This window comes from Phocoena sinus, chromosome 19 (genome assembly GCF_008692025.1).
Source record: "Phocoena sinus isolate mPhoSin1 chromosome 19, mPhoSin1.pri, whole genome shotgun sequence".
Taxonomy (NCBI): Eukaryota; Metazoa; Chordata; class Mammalia; order Artiodactyla; family Phocoenidae; genus Phocoena; species Phocoena sinus.
In genome coordinates this window covers 12027934-12055222 of record NC_045781.1, presented here as the reverse complement: position 1 = coordinate 12055222, position 27289 = coordinate 12027934, and the positions used below count along the sequence as shown (strand labels likewise).

The 27289-nt window shown below is 50.9% G+C and overlaps 2 protein-coding genes across 4 annotated transcripts; both read right to left on the bottom strand.

The window, feature by feature from the left end:
* Positions 1–3992: 3992 nt before the first annotated feature.
* Positions 3993–9609, bottom strand: SERTAD3 (SERTA domain containing 3). 3 transcript variants are annotated; one of them, XM_032612475.1, is made up of 2 exons: positions 8465–9609; positions 3993–5257 (listed from the first exon to the last, which is right to left on the bottom strand). In XM_032612475.1, the coding sequence occupies exon 2, from the start codon at positions 5249–5251 to the stop codon at positions 4655–4657; it is 597 nt and encodes a 198-aa protein (XP_032468366.1). In that variant the 5' UTR covers positions 5252–5257; positions 8465–9609; the 3' UTR covers positions 3993–4654. The 3 variants fall into 3 exon arrangements, with proteins under 3 accessions (XP_032468366.1, XP_032468367.1, XP_032468365.1); XM_032612476.1 differs by lacking the exon at positions 8465–9609 and adding an exon at positions 7913–8218; XM_032612474.1 differs by lacking the exon at positions 8465–9609 and adding an exon at positions 7829–8208.
* Positions 9610–10431: 822 nt separating this feature from the next.
* BLVRB (biliverdin reductase B) lies at positions 10432–26039 on the bottom strand. Its single transcript, XM_032612473.1, has 5 exons — positions 25855–26039; positions 17241–17405; positions 17015–17104; positions 15571–15699; positions 10432–10678 (listed from the first exon to the last, which is right to left on the bottom strand). The coding sequence occupies exons 1-5, from the start codon at positions 25931–25933 to the stop codon at positions 10521–10523; spliced, it is 621 nt and encodes a 206-aa protein (XP_032468364.1). The 5' UTR covers positions 25934–26039; the 3' UTR covers positions 10432–10520.
* Positions 26040–27289: the final 1250 nt, after the last annotated feature.

Below are 27289 nucleotides of genomic sequence, written 5' to 3'. Positions count from 1 at the left end.
CATACTTTTTTTTTTCTATCATTTCTCTGTGCTTGAAATTTTTCATAATAAAAAAAGTAAAATGCTAATCTGCTAGGCAAACTCACATAATTTCCCTCACAACCTATCTTTTTGGCCGGGGGAAAAGGAGACTCAGAGTCTCCAAGTGGGTCTTTCCAGGTCATAAAGGGAAGAAGAGCTCACAGGAGTCTGAGTTTGATTAACATGTGGTTTATTGAGCATCTACTATGTTGTGGGCACTGTTGTAGACAATGGGGCTACAGCTCTGGAATCGCTTCACAGAGCCTCTCTTCTTATGGATGAGGGGATGGATGGGGTGGAAAAAGAAATATGAAAACAAATAAATTGTGTGCCAGGCACTGTTCTAGGCACTGAAGATATGGCAGTAAAATTATAAACAAAAATCCCTGATATGAGGAGATGGACAATAATAAACTTAATAAAGCAATTACTTAGTATCTTAGAAGGTGACAAGGGAAATGGAAAAGCAGAGCAGGACGAGAGTAATGAAAGGGTGTGCAGTTTGGACAGGCAGCTGGTGGTGGCGGAGGGGTCTCCGAAGAGGTGACATCGAGCAGAGACTTGATGAAGTGGGAGAGGTAGTAAAGCTGTGGAAGAAGAGTGTTCCAGCCAGAGGAAAGGGCCACTGCAAAGGCCCTGGGCTGAGAGGTGCTGTTTCTGCTGCCAGGGAAGAGGTCAGAGAAGTTTTCAGGCCCTTTAGAGCAGGGGTCCCCAACTTACAGGCCACGGACCGGTACCGGTCCCCCGCCTGTTAGGGACCAGGCCGCACAGCAAGAGGTGAGTGGCGGGAAGGAGAGCAACAGAAACTTCATCTGCCGCTGCCCATCGCTCCCCATCGCTCGCCTGAACCATCCCTACACACACACGTCTGTGGAAAGATTGTCTTCCACGAAACCGGTCCCTGGTGCCAAAAAGGTTGGGGACCACTGCTGAGAGCACTCTTTGGACCTTTGTTTTTCATTCTGAGTGGGATGAGAAGACCCTGGAAGATGAATAAATGAGGAAGATACTTTCTGCTTCTGTTCAGTGACTTGGAGAATACAAATAGGACGGGGTAATAGAGAGGCCGGGAGAGCGGTGCCTGTAGCCAGGGTGGTCCGGGAGAGTCTCCCAGAGGAGGTGACATTGGAGCTGAGACCAGAAAGTGGAAAAGGAGCCAGGAATTCAAAGGGCTGGGGGAAGGGAAAAGGAGAGAGCCCGGGCCTTGGGAAATGAAACCAGAAGCGAAGCCACTGACCAGGCAGCCCTGGGGCGGAGCCTCCGCCAGCTGGGGAGGAGGGAGGGGGTTCGGGGGAGCGCCCCGCCCCCCGCCGGCCGCCCCACCTGGCCCCTGGGGAGAGAGGAGGCGCCGGCGGGGCTCCCGGGCATCCAGCTCGGGGCGGAGAGTGGGCAGGTGGGAGGGATCGAGGCCCATCCCCCACCGCGGGGCCGGGGGGGAGGGCAGCTTGCGGAACGCGGACTCTGCCCTCAGGGACCCGTTTCCCTCTGCAGGGCCAGCCTTTCCACTTATCTTGCCAGTTTCTTGACGGCTGGAGCTGGGCCTCTCTGAGCTTCAGTGTGCTGATCTGGAAAGTTGGGGTGCTCCTCATTCTGGACTCACTGTGGTCCTAACAAGCTCCATGCTTCCTCTTCACTCCTGTATCTTTAGGGCAAAGAGAGTCCATGTAAAAGTGAGTCAGATCTCCTTCCTCCACTGCTCAATGCCATCCCATGCCTTCTATCTCACTCAGGGTTCAGGGTAAAGCTCAAATGCTCCCTACGGGACTCCCACAAGACTCTACATGATTTGCCCCCCTCAACTCTTTCTCATCTCATCTCCTAGTACTCTCCCCCTTGTTCCCTCTACTCCAGCCACACAGACCTCCAAATACTCTCCCCCTTGTTCCCTCTACTCCAGCCACACAGACCTCCAAATGGTCCTTCAAACACTCCACTCATGCTCTGACCACAGGGCCTTTGCACTGTGTTCCTGCCACAAGGATTGTTTCCCCACAGATTCACATGGCTCACTTCTCACCTCCTTCAGGTCTTTCTCAAATGTCATTCTGTCAGTGAGGCCTTCTCTTGCCATCCCATCTAAACAGCAACACCCCCATCACTCTCCTGCTCTTTCTCCACAGCAGTTATCACCCCGGACAGACTAGACAGACTACATCTTACTGTTTATTTCAGTAAACACTCAGCTGTCTCCCACTATGAAGCTTTATGAGAGCGGGAACCCTGCTTTGTTCAAGTGCCTGGAAGAGTGCCAGGTCCACAGTAGGCACTCAGTAAATTTGAGCAATTATTGGAATACTTGGTGTGCATCAGACGCCCTCTTACACACTTGGCATGATCGCTCAGTGAGGTAGGTGTTACTCCAGGTCTTGAGGGTGGGACATGGTGTGTTCGAAGAACAGCAGAGAATGGTGTGGGGGAGATGCGTTGAGGGAGGTGGGAAGGAGGCTTGGCCATTGCAAAGTTGGGAGTTCGCCTTCTCAACAACAACGACAAAAATTTGAGCGCTTATCTGTGCCGAGCATAGTTCTATGCACTACAGCATGACCCCTCTCTCTGAGAGATTTCTCCAACAGACCAGGAGCCTAAGCATAAAGAGGTCATAAATAACTTGAGATTGGATAGGTGCTACTAAGAAAATCAAACAATGGGAAGTGGGCTGGGTTGGGGGTGCACCTGGTCATGCTGAACTAGGAAGGACAGGGAAGACCTCTCTGAGAAGGGGACATTTAGACTGGTGAAACTATGGAGGAAGTGTCCTCTGCGCTGTTAACAGCAAGTGCAAAAGCCCTGGGGCCGACAGGAGTTGCGTGAGGGAGGGGAGAATGGGAGATTAAACTGGCGAAGTTAGAAGCAAGATAGGCCTTGCAGGGGTTGGGATTTTATTCTGAGTGTGAGAAGTCACCGAAAGTTTTAACTAGGAGTTAGACACGATCCACTGGGCATCCATATCTCAATGTGGACCCCATGTACCTTCTTGAGATCCCTTGACCACCTCCTCCTTCTCCGGCTTGGCACCCACCTGTTAATTACCCAGCTGTTTTCAGACTTAGATGCAATGCCCCTCTCAGGGTGAGAATCTGGCTTTGAGCCAGAAAACAAAGGCAAAATCCCCCTCCATTCCCTTTGTGTTACATCCAGGTGCAGTTCCTCCTTGCAACCCTTCTAGAAAAGTCCCTAAGTGCTGTGTAACCTTACCTGCTGCCATGTCTTCAAAGGTCTTTGTGGAGGCCTAGCGAATATATCTTTTTTTTGGCTGCACCCCTTGCACTGGAAGCATGGAGTCTTAACCACTGGACCGCCAGGGAAGTCCCTGCATTAGTGTATCTCAACACATCTTCCCTGGCCTCCTGTTTTTTCCCCTCACTCTCACCAGCCTGGGCTTGCACCTCCTAAATAAATCATTAGAACCATTAACTTTACTCTGCTTCCTAGCCAACAGTTTTCTAGAAAGATCTTCTGTTAGTACTGGGGGTCTTTGGGCATTTTCTTTCTCCTCTGGGCCTCAGCAGCACATTTCATACAATGAAAGGGCTGACTTTTACGTGCCAGAGGGCTCTATCATTTGACACGTAATTCATGTGACCCAGCTTCTCTCTCCTGTGTCCACCCATGTGTCTGGGGAATCTAAATCTACAAAGAAGCAACAAATACAATTGTTAAGAAGGCTCTGGAGGTAGACTGAATTTGAGTTCTAGCTCCTTGGTCCTCAGTCTTCCTGGCTGTGTGACCCTGAGCAAGTGACTTGGCCTCTCTGAACCTCAAGCTCCTCCTATTTCTGTATAATCATGAGGATTAGATGACTTAATTCAAATAAAGTAGGTAGAACAGTGCTCTTAAAAAGCATTCAATAAATGTCATGTTTAATAATATACCTGCCCCACCTTTGACAGGGAAGGGGTACAGGAGTCTAGGGAAATTACCAGGTCCCTCCCACTGACCCACTGAAGTTTAGAAACTTTAGGCAACACCACTCCTTCCAAAGTACTTTTATTTAAAAAAAAAAAAAAAATCATTACAAACAATCAAAAAACAAAAACAGAAACAAAAAACCACCACAAAACCCGCCTTTCTTTTAAATAATGTGGCATGGAGCAGTTTGGTTTCCACCCTATTGCACGTGGTCCGGCCTGGTCATGAATTAGGAGGCTGCTTGGATTGCGGTCCTGTGAAGGAGGTGGGGTTCAGCCTGTGGGGAGGAGGCCTGCCCCTCCCACTACCTGGAGGTGCAAGAGGCAGAGGCTGGGTTTCCATAGCAATCAGGCGCACATCCCTGTCATCCTTTGACAGGCCCAAACTATCTTCCCTGAGGCCCCAGTGGACACAAGGGGAGTAGGAACTGGAGGGAAAGGCAGAAGAAATGTGGAAGTGGGAAACCAGACTCCCAGAAACAGAGTCTCATTAAGGCATTTGGAACAGATAAATTAATTCAGGAAGACCCACCTTCACAGAAGGTTGTGATAACCAGACACACACATATATGCAAGACAATTTGGAACCCTGAAATGGGAGGAGGCCACAGCCACTGCTTAGAGCCCCCATCAAAACACACACACACACACACACACACACACACACACACACAGAGTTGCATCCAGGGATTCGATGACGAAAACCCCCCCCCCCCATCAAAGTTTTAGGATCCCAGAATGATTTCCATGATGTGATCTAGTTCATTCCACTCCCAGGACCCTGGGGCACAGAAAAGGTTGTGAGGAGGCTCTGGTGGGGCCAGTGAAGGCTCCTTCTCCACTGCAGATGTGTCAATGTCCAGGAAGAAGTCATCCAGGCCAGAGTCCCCCAGGTACCGGGAGCTCAGAGCTTCTAAGAAGACTGGATCGGGCTGGGGCAGCACTTCATTCTGAGGGCCTGGGGGAGCCACTGGATTCTGAGGGGGCTCGGTCTCATCCATGGAGGTCTCCAGCTCCCTGAGAATAGAGCCGATGGTGGCCGACAGGGAGAAGTCCTCCTCGCCCAGGAAGAGGGGCTCTGGGGGCAGGGCAGGTGCAGGAGTCAGGCAAAGCGCAGCTTGGAGCTGCTGGAGGGTGTTGTGGATGAGGACATGCCTGCGAAGGCTGGGTGCTCGGGGGCCCAGGCTTCGCTGGACTTTGTCTAGGGAGATACGGAGCAGGGCTTGCTGGTAGCTCCGCAGGCCTGCCGGACCCCAGTCCCACTTCTCATCCTCCTCTTCCTCCTCCAGATCTGAGTGTTTCCTCTTCAAGCCTCCTACCATGATGCCCTGTGGAGAGAAGAGGGGCAAGTTAGACACACCAGGCTAGTTCAAACCCTGAATCTCCTGTATGGTTGCTGTTGATTTGTAATGATCCAAACTTCAGTTTCTGCATCTATAAAATGGAGATAGCATGAATCCCACAAGGCTAAGGAGGAGAGTAAATGTATATGATTAAGAAAACAAGATCTGGAACTTCCCTCGTGGCACAGTGGTTAAGAATCCACCTGCCAATGCAGGGGACACAGGTTCGAGCCCTGGTCCGGGAAGATCCCACATGCCGCGGAGCAACTAAGCCCATGCGCCACAACTACTGAGCCTGCGTGCCACAGCTAATGAAGCCCATGGGCCCGGAGCCTGTGCTCCCTACAAGAGAAGCCACAGCAATGAGAAACATGTACCAGAACAAAGAGTAGCCCCCGCTTGTCACAACTAGAGAAAGCCTGCGCACAGCAACGAAGACTCAACGCAGCCAAAAATAAATAATTTTAAAAAAGAAAAGAAAAGAAAACAAGATCTGGGGGGCTTCCCTGGCGGTCCAGTAGTTAAGACTTCGCCTTCCAATGCAGGGGGTGCAGGTTTGGTCCCTGGTTGGGGAGCTAAGACCCCACATGCCTCACGGCCAAAAAAAAGAAAATAAAAAAAGAAAACCATAAAACAGAAGCAATATTGTAATAAATTCAGTAAGGACTTTAAAAATGATCCACATAGGGCTTCCCTGGTGGCGCAGTGGTTGAGAGTCCGCCTGCCGATGCAGGGGACACGGGTTCGTGCCCCGGTCCGGGATGATCCCACATGCCGCGGAGCGGCTGGGCCCGAGAGCCACGGCCGCTGAGCCTGCGCGTCCGGAGCCTGTGCTCCGCAAAGGGAGAGGCCACAGCAGTGAGAGGCCCGCGTACCGCAAAAAAAAAAAAAAAAAAAAAAAAAAAAATCCACATTAAAAAAAAAAAGAAAGAAAGAAAACAAGATCTGGACTTAAACAGCTGGGTTTGAGTCCCACTTACTTGCCCATGTGGGCTCAAATAGTGAATTTACCTCCTTGAGACTCAACTTCCTCATCTGCAAGATGAGGATACTAACTCAAGTACCCCTAAATCTTAAAGCTGTTCTTTCCACAATACCCTTCTTCAAATGTGACATACACAAGACAGGGGTTGAGTACAGAGACCTGGCCTCAAAGCAGAAAATCCTGGGTTTGAATTCTGCCTTTCACACTGCTCAGCTGTGTGATCTCGGGAAGTAATGTGACATTATACACTTAATGAACAAGAGTTAGTTGCCATTTATTCATTCGATATTTTGAGTGCCTACTACATTCCAACCACCTGGAGCCCTGTAAGGGCACCTATCTATGGACACTCTTCTTTCACAGGGAAGATGTTTCTCTGTCCATGCCCTCTCGCTAACTGACTTGGGAGCGCGCCCAATGACAGTGAAGGAGCCTCCCTCAGGCCGTCGCGGGTGCCTTGAGATTATCCCAGGGCTCGCCCCGCAGTAAAACTTGCTAGAACTCGACTCAAGCCAAGCCCCGCCCCTATCGGCCCATCCAACCAGACGTCGGCCCTCTACAGGCCCCGCCCCTTTACGGAGTCTCCTTTCAGCATTCAGACACGCCCCAATTTGGCCCAGAGGCTTCTGGGAAATGTGGGCCAATAGCCACCAGGTACACGCACTGACGTTGAGCACGCACTACAATTCCCGGAGGGCTCCGCACGCCGCAGGGACTAACCTTCCCCGCCCTCCCCCAAGGCATGCGCAGAGGGGCCCGCAGTACGTGGGGGAAGGGAACCCGGACGTCCGGCGGCCGGGCGCCTGCCGAGCCCCGCCCTCCACCGCCTCCAGGGCGGAGGGTCTGAGCTCCAAGCCCGGAACACCCCTCCCCCACTCCAGACTCGGGCTGTGAAACTGCTTTTCTTCGGACCGCAGAAGGTCCTGGATTTTCCCCTCAAACTGCCCTCGGGTCCAGAGACCCAGACCCCAACACAATTCTCAAAGATTTACAAATGCTCTACGACGCACTCCGTTCGGGACACTAGGTATTTCAATTTTGAGACCTTCTCCCGTCAACTTCCCCTGTTCTCCCGTCTTTCAAACGCTTCTCGACTTCACCTCCAGTCTCCCCCTCTGGCTCCAGTACCTGACAGGGAACTCTCCCCTGCACCCCCTCTCCGACACGGCGTCTTGGAGACCAAGTGTCCTTGCCCCTAGTTCTCGCGCTTCTCCAAATGCCTGGGATCCCAGCCCAACCCTTCACACCTTTTCCTGAACACTAGAACCCCGAATTCACCCCGTCCCGGAGGCCCGAATTGTCCTAATCTTCAGATTTCCTACCCCAAAAGTTCCTTCTCTAGTTTTCTTGCTTCTCCAAACACCCCATGTCCCAGCTTCAAACTCCCTTCACTTGAAGATCCTGCCCCCAAAACTTCGCCTTCCGTCCAGGATCTCGAAACTCCGGTCCCTAACCCTCCCCTTAATCTGCGCCCCCTACTCCCGCCAGTACCCCGCCTCCGCAACTCTCGGAGGCGCGCCTCCTCCTCTCCCAACCCAAGGCTGATCCCAAGCCAGGCAGCCACACCTCACCTCCGCTACCAGGTTCGCAATGACCACCTCCGGGAACGCCCGCGGCTTTGCGACCCTCCAGTGCTGGGTAGGGCCCTCGCTCACCTCCCCGGGGACTCTCAGTCTGGCCTCAGGCCCACCCAGCTCAGCCCGGGAGCCAAGCCGCGAGCCACGATTGGCTGGAGTGCTGCCCGCCGCCAGGCCCGGATTAGTTGGGCGGGGCCCCCAGGCCGTCGCCAGGAGACGCCCCACCGGTCCTCCCCTCCCTTGCTCCGCGGACCATTTAAAGGATTGCAACTCGCTGGGAGGCGGGGCCACGTCTCTAGAGTGGAGGGGATATCAACGCTGTTTCTTTCAACTCAGTTACTATCCTTGCTCGGAGACCGTCATTATTGCTCTCTACGATCTCTTTATACCAGCTTGGACCACGTCGCGAAGTAAGAGTGGCTCGCACTCCCCACTCCAACCCGTCTTCCGGACGGGCGGGTCTGAGCCTCTCGCTGAGGCCGCGCCCCCTGGGTTCCGAGGGCGGACGCTGCGGGGCGGGGGAGGATGACGCATTGAAGACCAGCCAATAGTTTGGCGTGGCTTATGTTGCCTGGGCGATCCTAACGCCGCCCCTTCACCGCCCCAGTTCTTCTGCCCCCCACACTTTACCCCGCGGCCTTCTTCTTATAAGGACTTTTCCGCAGCGTGTCCTCTGGTGGTGTCTCATACGTCCTCCTGACGCCCCATCCTTCCTCTCTCAGGATGGCAACCCCTGCTGCTGGAAACTGGTTCACGGCTCCCCACTGTCCTGGGGACAAAGTCCAAACTCATATTTTTGCCTCAAAGCCCTTCAGGTCTGGCCTGATACACACTCCTTGATCCCAGCAATCCTGCCACACCGACTGACTTTCAGGTTTTCTAAAATGGCTTCAAGTCCTCTCCACCATCATGAACACAAGAGATTCTGTTTTCCTTCTTGCCTTATCCCCAGTGTTTACAACAATCTCAGGTACATAACAAGTTCTCAAAAAAGAGAAAAATAAAAGGCCTCTGGATCTTTAAATTTGCTTCCCCATCCTGAAAATACACCCTCACTTCCCAGAACCCAGAATTCTCATCAGAACTCATCTCAAAGGATTCCTCCTCTCAGAAGCCCTCCCTGAGCCTCCAGGATGAGTTAGGACCCATTCTGGACTCCCATGGTGTCCTGTGCTTCCTCTCTCTTGGCCTTGACTCCTCTGCCCCTGCCTCCCCCATCTTGGCCCTGGGCTGTCTCTGGACTGTGGGCCTCCTGAGGATATGGACCAAGGTTATCTCAGTCACCCACTGCTTGGTCCACAGCATCACCTAGCACAGGGTTGGACACAAAGCAAGCACTCAGTGAAAGTTTGCTAAATGCCCAGACAATGTGACAGAAAGAAATAAAGAGGGAAGAAATAAAACAGTGCTAGTGCCCTGAAAGCCTGAACCAGCATTGCCTCACCTCCACGACAAGTTGTCACCAAGGGGCAGAGGAGGCAGTTTTCTCCAGGCCACCCCTGGGAAGGAAGGCTTAAGGCTCCTCAGACCAGTTCTCATCGGTTGGAATGTGTTAACCAAGTTATCCAGCTGTTTGCATAAGCAGTACATGATTGGAATGGATTTGGGGGGGGGCGGGGGGTATGGAGGGGAGAGAGCACTGGCTTGCTCAGGCCTGGGAAAGGTGTTTCTAGGGAACAAAGGTAAATTCCAAAGAGGGACATAAGGAAGGGGCAATTCTTCCCCTTCCCCCTCTCAGACTTGCTCCTCCAGGGTTTCCTTCTCAGGGTGGCCCCCATAAAACCCCATCTCCAGGATATAGCCCTAGGCTTCCTTCTGGATGCCTCCCTCCCTGCCCCTCCCCAACGAACTGTCCACTCAGGCTCCCTCCCGCCCACTCTCCCTTCTCTCCCTCTGGGAACCCCCTGGGTTCCCAGCCTCCACTCTTTCATCCTCTGACCCACCTTCACACAGTAGCCAAGGGAAGCTTTACAAAACACAAACCTGACTGTCCCCTCCCCACCTCTCCCCTGCTCCACTCCTTGCATAACACCTTAGACTAAAGCTTAAACTTTCTACAATGACCCTGGACAGTTTAGTGTCCTTCGAACAGCCTCTGGGGGCTGATTGCTTCTCTCCTCTGAGCAAAGTGTTATTAACTGTAGGGGATAGATTTTAGTTCTTCAAAGGGGCTACGTGCTCTCCAGCCTCCTGGCCTTTGCTCATGTGGTATCTTCTGCCCAGATTGCTATCATTCCTTAGAACCTTCTCCTGGCTCATTCGCACCAAACGAGGTTTCAGGTGGGACATCCCCTCTTCCACAGAACCCTGTTCACTCCTCAAGCTGGGTCCCTCAGCCCTACTGTACTTCCTCTATCAGAGTCCACTCTGTGTTGTCACTGACAGAGGCAGGGCTGTCTTCCCCACTGGACTGTGAGATCTGTGAAGGCAGGGTCACCACTGGGTCCTCACAGCCACCGCTGGGTCCCCAGCACAGGACCAAGCGAGGAAATGAATGAATGAATACCTTGAAAATCTCACACAGAGGCAGACAGAGACACTGAGACACCCAGACAGAGCCAGAGAGAGGAAGAGTCACAGAGGTGGGTGCTCTAAAATAACGTGAAGCTCTTGGTTCAAGATTTATTGCTCCCTTCCTTTGTTCTCTATTTCCTGGGATGCTGTCCTCCTGGACGGGGCCAGAGCCCTAGTCGTACTGATGGGAGGGGTAGGTGCTGTGCCCGTTGTACTCATCAGTGGTGAGGCAGCGCAGCATGAAGTGGCCCAGGTCGTGTTTGGAGATGACCCTCGACGGCCCTCGTCCATCCAGGGTCACTGAGTAGGCCCCAGTCAGCGGTTGGTCTCCTGCAAGGTAAAGACAAAGGGACTGGGGTACATCAGATGTCCTTTCCCCTCCTGCAACCAACATGTGATCACTTCAATGATCATCCCAGGGTGTCTACAGTGTGCCCAGCCCAGACGGTATAACAGCCAACAATGTATGAAACCCTTCCCACGTGCAGGGCACTAACCTGTACCCTTTACTTCATTCACTCGCTAAGTGAGTTGTTTTTTTTTTTTTGGCGCGGCACGCAGAACTTCCCTGACCAGGGATCAAACCCTTGCCCCCTGCAGTGGAAGCGCGGAGTCTTAACCGCTGTACCACCAGGGAAGTCCCATTCGCCGAATTCTTATTGATGACTTATTATACGTCAGGTGCTGGGCACACTGAAAGGGACAAAACAGATATGAATCCCTGCCCTCAGCATTCAGACAGTCACTAGAAAAAGGCAAATAATAAGATAAGAAAGTAAAATAGGTAATATGTTAGATGGTGAGAAATAAAGCAGAGAATGGGCTAGGAGTTATTATTAATTCTATTTTACAAGTGGGCAAATTGAGTCTTGGAGAGAGGAAGTTATGTCCCATGGTTGCAGAGGGTGACTTCACAGTGGCAAAGGCTACATTTGCTCTGTGCCCCCCTCGCCCTCCCCCACCATGACCTGGCTGTTACCAGGGCATCTAGCGCCTGTGTTCTGACAGTGACCAACTTAACTTAGGGATCAAATGCAGCATATCAGTGCAGAGACAACCTGGAATCATGTGCAATAAGAAACACACAGGGCTTTCCTGGAGGCGCAGTGGTTGAGCATCCGCCTGCCGATGCAGGGGACACGGGTTCGTGCCCCGGTCCGGGAAGATCCCACATGCCGCGGCGCGGCTGGGCCCGTGAGCCATGGCCGCTGAGCCTGCGCGTCCGGAGCCTGTGCTCCGCAACGGGAGAGGCCACAGCAGTGAGAGGCCCGCGTACTGAAAAAAAAAAAAAAAGAAACACACACCCTCACCCACGTGGCAATCCTGCCAAAAATTTGTTTTTTTTCTTTTTTTCGCGGTACGCGGGCCTCTCACTGTTGTGGCCTCTCCCGTTGCAGAGCACAGGCTCCGGACGCGCAGGCTCAGCGGCCATGGCTCACGGGCCCAGCCGCGCCGCGGCATGTGGGATCTTCCCGGGACCGGGGCACGAACCCGTGTCCCCTGCATCGGCAGGCGGATGCTCAACCACTGCGCCTCCAGGGAAGACCCTGCCAAAAATTTTTAATCTGAGTCTGTAAGAAAATAACTACAGAAATCCAGAACGTGGGATATTTTAAAAGCCACCTGGGATAACAAAGTCCTACTGTATAGCACAGGGAACTACAGTCAATGTCCTGGGATAAACCATAATGGAAAAGAATATTAGAAAGACTGTATATATATGTTAAAAAAAATAAGAACAAAAACACCAGGCCTGTTATGTTTCATGTTATGAAAAACATTAAAAAAAAAGAAAAAAAGGATATGGAGGATTGTTCCAGGTTAAATATGACATAGTGACTAAACACAACACACGATCCTGGAGTGGATCCTGATTTTGAGGGGAGGGGAAGGTTGGAAGATATTTTTTGGCAGTTGGGGAAATCTGAATATGGGCTGGATACTAAATGATGTGGTAGAGTGAATGTCAATTCCCTTGGTGCGATAACAGTACTGTGGTTCGTATCCAAATATTCCTTCTTGGAAGATGCCTATCAAGAGGTTCTAGGAGTAGAGTGTGCCGATGTCTGCAACCTACTTTCAAATGGTTCAGCCAAAAAAAAAAAAAAGAAAGAAAGAAAGAAAGAAAAAGATAAAACTAAAAATACACACTTATTTAAAAAATATACATTACATATGTATTCACATCTATACACATACACATTAGATGCATGCATAGATAGATAGATAGATAGATAGTTAGATATATAGGGAAAGCAGAAAGGCCGAAATGTTAACAAGTGAACCTAGATGAAGGGTTTATGGGTATTCACAAACCTTTAATTTCTTTAACTTTTCTGGAGGTTTCAAAGTTTTCATACACGTACAAAAAAAGGACTGGGACTTCCCTCGTGGTCCAGTGGTAAAGAATCCGCCTTCCAATGCAGGGGACACGAGTTCCATCCCTGGTCGGGGAACTAAGATCCCACATGCCGCAGAGCAACTAAGCCCACGCACCACAACTACTGAGTTCTCGCGCCTCAACGAGAGACCCTGCGTGCTGCAAACTACAGAGCCCACGCGCCCTGGAGCCTGCGCGCCACAACTAGAGAAGAGAAAAAACCCGCAGGCCACAACTAGAGAGCAGCCCGAGCAGACCACGTGCCGGAATGAAAAAGACCCCGTGTGCCTCAACAAAGATCCCATGTGGCGCAACTAAGACCCGACGAAGCCAAAAAAAAAAAATAAGGAAAACAAATAAAATAAATATTCAAAAAAAGAAGAACTAAAAAAAAACAACTGTGTTAAATAAATTTTAGGCATGATCTCTCTGGATATTCACTTCAAACCTGGGAGGTCAAGAAGTAATATCATGAACCCCGTTTACAGAAGAGGAAACTGAGGCTCAGAGGCCACGGGCCTCAAGTCCACAAAGTGCTGGGGCTGGGACTTTGCCCGGCTTCTCCGCCATGCAGCTTCACCACTGATTCAGAGCTTAGGATTCTCGTCTCAACAAGAATCCTGAATTGAACTTCAACATTGAGCTTACCTGAACCTCTGTAAGGCGTGCAGGGCTCGTCTTTCTCCAAGCAGAAGGCAGAGGGCACAGCAGAAGTGCTCATCAGCAGGCAGGCAAATGTGAAGGAGATACAAGTGCCTGGCTCCGGCATCCGCACTGCGGTTCCCTCATCCCAGAATGTCCTCCCTTCCCCCAGACACTCACCTGATTCCCCCTGAGGGGAATCGTGGCCAGACACACACTTCCTATGCAAGAGACATCATTTAGAATGATGAATTTAGAAATTCAGATTTCCCCAACTGCCAAAAAATATCTTCCGACCTCCCCCTCCCCTCAAAATCAGAATCCAGTTCAGTCGCCATGTCACCTTTAACCTGGAACAATCATTTTTTTTTTTTAATGTTTTTCATAGCATGAAACATAACAGGTCTGGTGTCTTTTTTTTTTTAAACATATATATATATACACACACACACATTCTTTTCTAATATTATTTTCCATTATGGTTTAGCCCAGGACATTGAACGTAGTCCCCTGAGCGGGGGAATCAGGTGAGTATCTGGGGGAAGGGCCATCTCCTTAGCGAGCCTCTGCTTATAGCTGAGGCTTACTCTCTTCACTGAGTTTTTTTGTTTTGTTTTTTTTTTTTTTTTTGGCTGTGTTGGGTCTTTGTTGCTGTGTACGGGCTTTCTCTAGTTGTGGCGAGTGGGCGTCTCAATGCGGTGGCTTCTCTTGTTGCGGAGCATGGGCTCTAAGGCATGCGGGCTTCAGTAGTTGTGGCGCGCGGGCTCAGTAGTTGTGGTGCAGGGGCTTAGTTGTTCCGCGGCTGGTCCGCGGCATGTGGGATCTTCCCAGACCAGGGATCGAACCCGTGTCCCATGCACTGGCAGGCGGATTCTTAACCACTGAGCCACCAGGGAAGTTCCTTCACTGAACTTTATGGTTTCTTCATTCAGTGTAGCACAACCCAACAGTAATATAGATCATCTATTTCGTTTGCCTCCTCCGCTAGAAATGTAAGCCTCATGAGAGCAGAGACTACATCATTGGTACTTGTAATCGTGGCCAGGCACACACTTCCTATGCAAGAGACATTTGTAAATGCATCTCTCCCTCGGTCTGACTCTCTCTCAATGTGTATTCCAGACCTGGGAGGGGAAAAGAGGGTGTGGTTCCCTCCACAGCACCACCTGGAGGTGAGGCATCTTCTCCGGTATTAGCTTATGGGATAAATATTTACTGAGCACCTACTACATGCCAAGCCCTGTTCTAGGCACTAGGAACACAGCTGTAATCAAAACAAGACAAAATCTGTGCTTCAAACAAAATTCTAGTGTGGGAGACACGCGCTAAGTAAGATAAAGAAAGAAACGAGGGACTTCCCTGGTGGTCCAGTGGTTAGGACTCCACGTTTCCACAGCAGGGGGCATGGGTTCAATCCCTGATCAGGGAACTAAGATCCTGCATGCTGCATGGTGTGGCCAAATAAATGGGTTTAAAAAAAGAAAGAAAGAAAGAGACGATGTGAAGCATAAGTCCCTGTCCCTTGAATGTGGGGCAGCCCCAGTATAACTTGCTTCATTTTTTAAAATATTTATTTCTGTATTTCTGTATTTATTTTATTTGGCTGCACCAGGTCTTAGTTGCGGTATGTGGGATCTTTTTAGTTGCGGCATGCATGTGGGATCTAGTTCCCTGACCATGGATCGAACCCGGGCCCCCGGCATTGGGAGCATGCAGTCTTAACCACTGGACCACCGGGGAAGTCCCATAACTTGCTTCTAATAAAGAGAATACAGCGGAAGCAGCCCTGAGAGATCTGACGCTAGGCAAGGCAGCATGCAGGTGTTCCAGGGACAGACAGTCTGCCCCTACCACGAGCCCTGTCGTGGCTTCCTTCCACACAATTCTATTGCCAGCTACTGAGCAACGGCATGAGAGACGCCAGCAAGAAGCGCCCCCAGAGCCTAGTCAGCTCCCAGTACTGAGAGTCATCATAAATGAGGGTTTTTGTTTTACGTTTTAAAATTTTGGATAGTTTGTACAACAGAGATAATTGAAAAGTATGTTAGAAAGGAGATACAAATCAAGCAGGAAGGAGGATAGAAAGTGTGGGAGGAAGGTTTGCAATTTTCAACTGCCCAGGGAAGGCCCAGTGAACGTCGACAGAGGACAGGAGGGGGCAGGCTGGCGGTAACCCTGCAGCTGGGACCCACCCACTCACCTATGTGTGGTGGCATCACAGCCACGTACTTCAGGCCCGACTGCTGTAGTATCTCGTGCATCCGGATATGGTCATCAGTCACATCCTGCAGTCTTGGGGGCACCTTGGACGGGTCCCACAGGAGGAAGGCTGGGGGGACATAGGGTAGGGTCAGCCAAGGCTTGAGGACAGCCTGGCCAGGCCCATAGCCCGCAGGTCTCCTGCCAGGACCAACCCCTACAGGGGTTCACTACTGCCCTCCAGTTTCTCCAGGCTTCTCACCCTGCCTGTTCCTGTCCACTGTTACCTCCTGCCTAGACCATGGCAGCAGCCTCCTCCCTGGTCTCCCTGCCCCTGCCCCCCTACATTCTGTTCCCCCGGCACAGCCAGAGGGGTCAGACTCATCTGTGACCCTATCTCACTCAGGGTAAAAGCAAAGGCCCCATCAGGTCCACGAGGCCCCACCTGACCTCATCACCCAACACTCTCCCCTTCACCCGCTCTGCTGCAGCCACACTCCCTCCCACCTCACAGCCTTTGTAAATGCTGATCCCTCTGCCTGGAGTCCCCTTATCCTCCCACTGCTCCCTCATGTCACTTCCCTTCCCTGGGAGACAATGTGTGATGGAACAAAGGTGAGGAGTGTGGACCATGGAGACAGTCTGGTTCCACACCCCAGCTCTGCCAGCCACAGGCTGTGTGATCTCGCGTAAGGTGATGGGCCTCTCTGTGCCTCCACTCCCTTAGCTAGGAAGCAATAAGAACAGCTACTATTCACTGAGCACCTACTGTGACCCACTGTGAATATAAGTGCTACTCAAAGGAGTTTTGAGAGGATTAAGTGGCATTCATCTGTAAGGCACTCAGATGGTGCCGAGCACACAGTAAGAGCTCAATAAATGCTGTTAGAATTAACTGCTCCTGTTACACACCCTGCAGCCTTCCTTTCAGATTATTCCGGGCAACCATTTGTTGAATACCATCTCCCCATAAATTGGGAGCTCTGTGAGGGTAAAGACCTGGCCTATGTATACACAGCTCTGTCATTTCCTCTATGATGCTCTCCCCCTGACCCTTTTTCAAGATGAGTCAGTCAGGCACCCCTCTGGGCCCCCAGAGTCCTCTAGGCTTCCCCTATCCCGGCCCTGATCCCTCTGCCCATGCTCCCCCCGAATCCTGGCCTTGACCTCTCTGCCTGTGCTTCCCCCAACCCTGGCCCTGACTGGTCACTGTTTGATGATGGCTCTGTTGCCACTTCCCTCCTCCTTGTAAGAACCATGGCACAGGGCCCAGGGCTGTATTGTGTCTCTGGCCTCATCCAGCAAGGTTCAGGCACTCAGGTGGTGCTCAATAAATACACAGTAACTTGGAGTGGCTCTAATGCCGCCTTGTAGGAGCCCCTGGGCTGCCCGTCCAGTACCTATCCCCCACTCTTCAGCCCCACCCCTATGACCCCGCCACCCACCCGAGGTGCAGGCCACGACCTTGTCCACGCCGTGGGCCTTCATGGCCGCCACAATGTTCTGGGCACCCTTGGACATCACTGTGGTAGGACCTTAGAGGAGACAGAGAGTGGCTGTCACTGGTGGGCGGTGGCGGTGGCGGCGGCGGCAGGGGTGGGGCTGGGGGTGGGGGTGGCGCTGGGGGCCGAGGTGCAGGGGTGGGCCGTGGGCAGAGGGGGGGCCCAGTACTGAGGTCATTGCCGGTGCCCAGCAGCACGATGACGGCGTCCTGCCCCGCCACAGTCTTGTCCACATCGGCCGCCTGCCGAACGTCACCCACTATCACGTGGGCCGGCTGGGGCCCCTCTGAGGGCAGCCTGGAGGTGTCCCGCACCAGCACTGTCACCTCATAGCCTGCAAAGAGGGGCAGAGAGGCAGGTCAGTCGGCTTGTGGGCTGGCACTCCCAGCCTCCAGGGGCTGGGTCCTGGAGGGTGCCATGAACCCCCAAATCCATCCCGCAGGTCCCCTGTTCTGAGACAATGGTCTTCAAATATTTTCGCTGGCATACCCACAGTTGATATCCAGCTGGTTGTTAAAATAAGGTGATACCTTGATGTCGATTCATAAATAACCTGCTCTGATGCCTCCAAGGGTCTCATCTTCCCTTCACTCCCCACTCCTGCGATTTCTCCACCCTCCGGTGACTAAAGGGTTAATGCCTGGCATCACACTGGTCTATGCCCCCCATCCATGGTCCTGGAGCAAGCTGAGGTACAGAGAAGGACATGAGCTGCCCAAAGGTTGTCCATCATTGGGTTTGGTTCCCTAGGTCTTACTTCTGAAGGGCTGGGTCCTGTCTTAGTGGTTACTAAACAGTCTGAACATCACTTTGGCATGTCACCTCCCAAAAGAATTTTGGATAACTCTGTAACTCTGTGTCCCCTTTCTGACACATACCCTCCCTTTTAAAGATTACAACCAACATATTTCTTCCTTTGTTTTAAATAATGGCAAAATATATCAATGTTTATGTGTATTGCAAAAATAAAATAAAATTAGTAGTTGTAGTCTCTGTTATGGACTGAATGCTTGTGTCATATGCTGAATTCATATGCTGAAACCCTAACCCCCAATGTGATGGTATTTGGAGATGGACCCTTTGGGAGGTAATTAGATTAGATGAGGTCATGAGGGTAGGGTCCCCATAATGGAATTAGTGTCCTTATAAGAAGAGGAAGACCAAGGCTCGCTCTCTCTCTCTGTCTACCATGTGAGAACACAGCAAGAAGGCGGCCATCTGCAAGCCAGGAAGAGGGCCCTCATCAGAAACCAAACCTGTTAGTACCTTGATCTTGAACTCTCCGCTCTCTAGAACTGTGAGAAATGTCTGTTGTTTAAGCAACCCGGTCTACGGCATTTTTTTTTTTTTTTTTTTGCAGTATGTGGGCTTCTCAGTGCCGTGGCCTCTCCCGCAGCTGAGCACAGGCTCCGGACGCGCAGGCCCAACAGCCATGGCCCACGGGCCCAGCCGCTCCGCGGCATGTGGGATCCTCCCGGACCGGGGCACGATCCCGTATCCCCCGCATCGGCAGGCGGACTCTCAACCACTGCGCCACCAGGAAAGCCCCGGTCTACGGCATTTTGTTGTAGTGGCCTGAGCTGATGAAGATGGCCTCTAAATAGCATTCTCATGAAAAATGAGCCAGAGCTCGTTGAAGAAATGGCTGCTTGCTGGGCCATGCCAGGGAGAGGACAAGATGAGCCTGGAACATCTTATCTTGTACCTCCAGCTGGTACAAGAAATGAAAAAAATGATGGGGTGGGCTTCCCTGGTGGTGCAGTGGTTGAAAGTCCGCCTGCCGAGGCAGGGGACACGGGTTCGTGGGATCTTAGTTCCCCGGCCAGGGATTGAACCCGGGCCCTTGGCAGTGAAAGCACGGAGTCCTAACCGCTGGACCGCCAGGGAACGCCCCTGTTACATTTCTCTTGATAGCTATCATCATATATGTAAAAAACAAATGATTAGAAATTTGTACACTCTGGGGCAGTGATAATGAATGATACATAGTATTTAGAGAGCACTCACTATATGCCAGGTGCCAAATTCCTTACAGTTATTAGCTTCTTTAATCCTCAAAGCAATCCTGGGTTTGAATTCTGTCTGGCCCTGCCACTACCTAGCTGTGACACTGGGCAACTCACTTAACCTGTCTGGGCCTTAGGGCCTTCATTTTTAAAATGACACTAATAATAGTCTCTACCTTATAGGGTTATTGTGGGTTTAAATAACATTTCTTTTTTTTTTTTTGGCCGCGCCATGCAGCTTGCAGGAACTTAGCTCCCTGACCAGGGATTGAACTCAGGGCCACAGCAGTGAAAACGCCGAGTCCTAACCACTAGACCACCAGCGAACTCCCTAAATAATATTTCTAAAAGTTTAATGTAGTTGGTTGATTTTTGACAAGGGTGCCAAGATGATTCAATGGGGCAAGTGCAGTCTTTTCAACAAATGATGCAGGGACAACTTGATATCCATATGTCAAAGAATGAAGTTGGATCCCTATTACCTCACACCATATACAAAAATTAACTCAAAATGATCAAAGACCTAAATGTAAGTGCTAAAACTATAAAAATCTTAGAAGAGGGCTTCCCTGGTGGTACAGTGGTTAAGAATCCGCCTGCCAATGCAGGGGACATGGGTTTGAGCCCTGGTCCGGGAAGATCCCACATACCGAGGAGCAACTAAGCCTGTGCACCACAACTACTGAGCCTGCGCTCTAGAGCCCGTGAGCCACAACTACTGAAGCCCGCATGCCTAGAGCCCGTGCTCCGCAACAAGAGAAGCCACCGCAATGAGAAGCCTGTGCACCTCAATGAAGAGTAGCCCCTGCTCGCTGCAACTAGAGAAAGCCCGCACACAGCAACGAAGACCCAACACAGCCCCAAATAAATAGAATAAAATAAATTAATAAAAAAAAATCTTAGAAGAAAACATGGGCATAAATCTTTGTGTCTTTGGATTAGGCAATGGTTTCCTAGCTATGACACCAAAAGCACACGCAACAGAAGAAAAAATAGATACACTGGACATCATCAAAATTAAAATTTTTTGAGCTTCCAAGGACACTGTCAAGAAAGTGAAAAGACAACCCACAAAATGGGAGAAAAATTTTGCAAGTCATATAGCTGATAAGAGACTTGTATTTAGAATATAGAAAGAACAACTACAACTTGATAGTAAAAGATGAATATTAAAAGCTGGGTAAGGACTTCCCTGGTGGTCCAGTGGGTAAGACTCCACACTCCCAATGCAGGGGGCCCGGGTTCAATCCCTGATCCAGGAACTAGATCCCACAAGCCGCAACTAAGAGTTCACATGTTGCAACTAAGAAGTCCGCATGCTGCAACTAAAAGATCCCGCGTGCCGCAACCCAAAAAATAAATAAATAAACAAAGATCCTGCATGCCTCAACGAAGATCCTGCATGCTGCAACTAAGACCCGGCACAGCCTAAATAAATTAAAAAAAAAAAAAGAAATAAAAGCTGGGCAAAAGATCTGAATAGACATTTCTCCAAAGAGGTTATACAAATGGCCAATAAACACATGAAAAGATACTCAATATCATTAGCCATCAGGGAAATGCAAATCAAAACCACAGCAAGATCCCATTTCATACCCACTAGGACGGCCATAATCAAAAAGACATAATAAATATTGACGTGCATGTGGTGAAACAGGAACCCTCATGCACTGCTGATGGGAACATTGAATGATACACCTGCTTTGGAAGGTAATCTGGCAGTTCCTCAGAAGGTTAAACGTATTGTTACCACGTGACTCAGCAATTCCACTCCTAAGTATATGCCAAAGAGAAATGAAAACATCTGGGCACACAAAACTCATACGTGAATGTTCATAGAGGCATTACTCATCATAGCCCCAAAGTGGAAACAACCCAATTTCCATCAACCGAATGGATAAATAAAATGTGGTATATCTAAACAATGTAATGGTATTCAACAATAAAAAGAAATGACACACATGCTACGATATGGATGAACTTTGAAAAAACAATTTTTTTGCTAAGTGAAGGAAGCCAGTCATAAAGAGCCACATAGCGTACGATTCCATTTATATGAAAGGTTCAGAACAGGCAAATCCATATAAACAAGGAACAGTTGTGGGCTTCCCTGGTGGCGCAGTGGTTGAGAGTCCGCCTGCCGATGCAGGGGACACGGGTTCATGCCCCAGTCCGGGAAGATCTCACATGCGGCAGAGCGGCTGGGCCCATGAGCCATGGCCGCTGAGTCTGCGCGTCTGGAGCCTATGCTCCACAATGGGAGAGGCCACAACAGTGAGAGGCCTGCATACCGGGGGGGAAAAAAAAAAAAAGGAAAAGAAGTAGGTGAGTGGTTGCCTAGGGCTGGGGAAGGGGTTGAGCAGGAAAATGGGGAGTGACTTCTAAGGGTTTCTTTTGGTGGTGATGAAAATGTTTTAAACTGATTGTGGTGAGGTTTGCACGAGTCTGTGAATATGCTAAGACCCACTGAACTGTATACTTTATTTATTTATTTATTTATTTATTTTGGGGGGGGCGGTACACGGGCCTCTCACTGCCGCGGCCTCCCCCGTTGCGGCGCACAGGCTCCGGACGCGCAGGCTCAGCGGCCATGGCTCACGAGCCCGGCCGCTCCGCGGCATGTGGGATCTTCCCAGACCGGGGGATGAACCCATGTCCCCTGCATCGGCAGGCGGACTCTCAGCCACTGCGCCACCAGGGAAGCCCTGAACTGTATACTTTAAATGGGTGAATTGTATGGCATGTGAATGATATCTTTAAAAAACTGCTATGTAAAAAATGCAAAACGAAAACAAATGAAAAGATTAGAAGAGTGTCCGGCACAGGAAAGAGCATTATATGGGTGTTGGTTGTTACTATACCTTTTCACCATCTCACAACTTTTTTTTCCCGTCCTGGTCTAGTATTCCCTGGGCTCCTGGCCTCTCTCAACCGCTCCAACCCATATTTCACGTGGTAGCCAGGCAGAGCTTTCCACTGTTATATCAAGGTGCCCTTGGCTCAGATCCCTCCCCTGACCGCCCCCCTCACCCCCACCCCCACCCCCGCACCGGTGCCCTGAGATAGTCATGTTCCTTAGGACAGACTTCAACGTCCCCCAGGATATGGCCTCTCCTCTCTCACCTGTGCTGGAGCCACGGCCCTTTTCGCACACTGAACTTTCAGTTCCTCAAATGCATCATGCTGTTTCCTGCCTCCTGGCTTTTGCACGTGCCCCTCTGCCTGGAGCACCCTTACCCTCTTTCCCCAGAACCCCCAGCCAATCGTGCTTCCTCTGTCATGGCCCTACTTATGCTGACCTGGAATCAAGCAAGGGCCCTGTGGGTCCAGGGACTGTGACATATTCACCACTATCTCCCTGACTTTTATATCAACACAAAAGCACACGATATACTGTCTCACGGACCTGGGTTCGAACTCTGGCTCCACCTCTTTTTTTTTTTTTTTTGGCCCAGCCGGGCATGTGGGATCTTAGTTCCCTGACTAGGGATCGATCCTGTGCCCCCTGCAGTGGAAGTGCGGAGTCTTAACCACTGGACCACAGGGGAAGTCCCAGCTCCACTTACTGGCTGAGGAACCTCAGGAAACACCTTCCCTGACTGGCCCTCAGTCTCCTTTCTAAAGTGAAAATCACAATCCCTAGCATCCCCATCCTGTGTGACCACCTTTCATAAGGGAACGACACCTGTGCTGCCCTCACACACATCGGGGAGCAATGAGAGCTTTCATGATGCCACCGCAGGCACTGGTTAATTACCACTGTATTAGTTAAAACGGACCCTAGTAAACTGTGGGTATTTTGGAGGAGAAACGTTCTCACGGACAGTGAGAGCTCTGACACAGGCCCAGCACAAGAGTGCCTGTTAATGGTACATTATTGGTGATTAGTGACATTTATTGAGGGCCTCCTAGGGAATTCCCTGGCAGTCCAGTGGTTAGGATTCCACAGTCTCACTGCTGAGGGCCCAGGTTCAATCTTCAATCCCTGGTCGGGGAACTAAGATCTCACAGGCTGTGTGGCACAGCCAAAAAAAAGAGAGAGAGAGAGAGAGAGCCTCCTATGTGCCAAGTGCTGTGCTAAGCTCTTTCTGCAGATGAATGATGTTTTTTTCCAAAAAATTTTAACACAACCCACATTTAAATTTTAATAGCAACATGTGGCTAGTGGCTACCATACCAAACTATAGTGTTAGAATTCACAAATTTTGCCCTTCACAAAGAACAAGAGCATTTGTAGGTTATTTCTAAACATTTCTTTTTTTTTCTTTTCTTTCTTTTTTTTGTTTAAAAAATCCCTTACTTTATTTATCTTTTTCCATTAATTTTTAATTTTGAAATAAATTCAGACCTATAGGAAAGTTCCAAGACCTAGATTCGCATATTTGCTTTACCTTTCTCTCTGTGTATATATAAAATATACACATAACATGTATAATTATATATGTGTATAAAGTTTTTTCCTAACGATATGAGAGTCAGTGGTAGAGATCATGCCCCTTTTAAGCTTTTTTGATCTCAACCCTCCATACAAAATAGATTTCACTTCCAAACCCAGTATACACAAACCCATACATATATAATTGAAATGAAAGTTTCATAAAACCAATATTTAACATGTGATACATTCTGACACTCTTGTGACCAATTAAATATATTTCAGAACTCATTATGACCCACAGTTTGAAAAGCCCCAGGTTGCAACAACCCCACAAAGTAGGTTGTATTATATGCCCATTTTGAGATGGGGAAACTAAGGCAAGTTTAGGTAATTGGGCCAGGATCACACAGCTATAATCTGAGTTCTCTCAGCCAAGGAGTGCCTATTGAGCACCAACTATATGCTGGACACGGTTCTAAGCATTTTCCATATATTGTAATATCTCATTTAATCATCACAAGAACCCCAGGTCGAGTTCTACTAGTTTCATCCTCACTTTACAGATATCTAGGTACACAGATGACAAGGCACTTGACCACACAGTTGTTAAGTGGCAGAGCTGGGGTTTGGAATGCAGACACACAGGCACCAGAGTCTATGCCTGTCGGGACTCAGCCCTACAGAATCACTGAGATAAATAAAAGCCGAGCTCATTTAACCCCTTCCTTTTTCTGATGGGGACAGCGAGGCTCAGGTTCACTGTGGCTCTGAAGAGAGCTGTCAGAGCCACAGTGAGAAGCTGCGCACTCCCCTAGGCCTCAACGCTCCACACCCCCAGGTGCAGTCCCAGCTGTGCCCAGCAGGGTGGATGAGCAGGATTTCATAGAATCCAGGATTGAGAGAAAGGTGGTAACACGGTAATCCAGTTCCTCAGGGTGACTCAGCAACTCTCAACATCTCCCTCTTACTTCCTGCCCTGGAAATGTTTACCAGCAAATTCGTTTCTCCTGTCCCTACAAGCCAAGATCCTCACTAGGTCTTCCCAGGGAGGGGGAGAGCAGTGGGCTGAATGGAGAACTTTCAGGCAGAGTCCCTTGAAGGGAGTGCTGGGCTAGGAGACAGCTGAGAGTGGGATCCTGGTGGCCTCCACCCTTTTGGGGCAACCAGATAGTCAATATCTTCAGAGTCACCAAGGCCAGCAAGGGTGGGGCGCTGTATCTGGAAGTGTCAGGCTCCGATGGGGGTTGGTGAAGTCTGGACGGTGGGGGCAGGGTACTGCTGCATGATACTGATCCCCCTTCCTGCCCCCTTTCCTGGGGCAACTGCAAATTTTCAGTGCTCATTGACTTTGCCGGGACCCGTGTGCCCAAGTCTTCACCCTTGTCTCCGTGATCTTCTTTCCATTAGATGCCCACAGCAACCCACCCCTCAGCCTTTTCAACTTTAAGCCTTGGTGCCCACACCAAGAACCGGTGGTCTTTTGGCAGTTAAGAGCAAGCACTGGTGGGACTTCTCTGGTGGCGCAGTAGTTAAGAATCTGCCTGCCAATGCAGGGGACACGGGTTCGAGCCCTGGTCCGGGAGGATCTCACATGCGGCGGAGCAACTAAGCCCATGTGCCACAACTACCGAGCCTGCACTCTAGAGCCCGCGAGCCACAACTATTGAGCCCACGTGCTGCAACTACTGAAGCCAGCACGCCTAGAGCCCGTGCTCCACAAGAAGAGAAGCCACTGCAATGAGAAGCCCACGCACCATGATGAAGAGTAGCCCTGCTCTCTGAAACCAGAGAAAGCCCACGCGCAGCAACGAAGACCCAACGCAGCCAAAAATAAATAAATAAAATGTGGTGGGGGAGAAAAAGACCCATTGGTGGTCTCAATGAAAAACAAACAAAGAGCAAGCACTGGGTACAAATTCCAGCACTGCCACTTTCCAGCTATGTGACATTGGGCAGATCACTCAGTGGGCCTCAGTTTTCTCACCTGTCAAATGGGGTGATACTAGTTCCCACCCGACATGAGTGCTGTGCGGATTTAACACGTGCTAAGAGAGGACAGTGCTGGGAGGCCAGCCCAATGCCTGGCTTAGTTAAGCCCTTTCTGGGTGTGCAACCACCAGCACCACAATAACAACTACATTTCGTCAGAGCATTGGATTTAAACCTGTCACTACAGTCCCCCAGCCTCCTAGGGCCAATACCTGTTCCTTGGGCTCACGTAAAATTGGACCTCACGGCGTCCCCCGTTTCTGCCCCCGTGGCCACCTGTTTTGCCCCCCTAGGTCCTCACACATCAAGGCACTGAGGGCCCCAACCAGCCTCGGCCCGACCCCATGATTCCACTTCCTAAAGTTCTGTCTGTGTACCCCGTGACACGGCCTGCCCGCCCCAGCTCATGCCTGCTTGCACCGCCTGCGCCAGGGTGGTGAGCCCGGTCCTTCCGGTGGCGCCGAAGATGGCAATCTTCTTGACGGCCATGCTGCGGGGTCGTGGGGTTGCGAGGCCGCGGAGTCGCAGGACACGCGGGAACCGACTGGCTGCTAGGCCGCCCTCTCCGTCCTTTCCTAGCGGGAGAGACGGGGCGGGGCCGCTCAGAGGGCCACGCCTCAGCCAGCCTCCAGCCCTCAACTCCGGCCGAGGGGCGGGGCCACAAGGCCACTCCTCTGGTTAAGAACGGGGTGGGCGGGGCGGGAGTCGGCTCGCCTCCGCCTGCGGCCCAGCACCGTCTTCCAGCCCACCACTTAGACTGGGAGGCGTGGCCGTATCTGGCGGTCTACGACGGTGAACCCAGTGCCCCGCCTCTGAGCTCTAAACTCCCAGAGCGGGGCGGGGCGAGCGCGGGCCACACCCACATCTCTCTCCTCGCTCAGACCCCCTCTCTCAGGGCCACTAGGCTGATCTGGGACTCACACTACGCCCCAAGGCCTCCTCTAGGCTACAATGGGAAAAAGTGAGGGAGGACAGTGTGGGTGTGTGGGTGTGACACTGTAACTGCGTGTCTATGTGCCCGTGTGGCCCTGTGTGACTGTGAATAACGCCAAAGGAGAGCATGATTGTGGGTGGTACCATGTGCCATCCTCTGCGTAAAACACCGTATTACAGTATGAGACTGTGTGTGACACCACGTGTGGAAGACATTGATGCTGTTCTTCTGAGACCTTGTAGTGACACTGGGTGACAGTGGGTCAGTCTGTGATGCTGTATGCATCCATGCCGCTGGGGGATATGGTGTGAGTGTGGGACATGTGTGAGTTGTGTTATGTGGGAGTGTGTGACTCAGTGTGTGACACTGCGTGTGTCATGTAAGTTGTGTGACAACGTGCCATCATTTGAGTGTGGCTGTGGGTGTTGACTGTTGTGGTGGTGCTATTTGTGACCTGTGACTGTGTGATGTGTAAGTGGGTGACAGTGCAGGGTGTATGACCCCCATGTGAGTGTGTAAGGGGTGTAACAAGTTCGAGTGTGTAAAAGTGTGTGACGCTGTGTGATAGTGAAGCCGTGTGTGATGTGTGAGTATATGACACTCCTTGTGACCCCATGGAGGTGTGCAGCAGTGTGCGGCATATGTGTACTTGTGTACGAGACCGCGTGAATGGTGGTGACAGCATTTGAGTGCTTTACAGTGTGTGACGCTGTCGGGCCCTGTTCCAGGGCGGGACCTCATGTGAGCTTATGACTGCGTGAGACGGTTTGAATATTTGACACTGTGTGACCCCATGTGAGGGGGTGGCAGTGTGTGTGTGGATGTGGATAATGTCTGTGACGCTGTAGGTGACCCCGTGTGTGTGTGGCAGTGTGGGACTGTGTGACCCCGTGAGAGTGTGGACTGTGTGT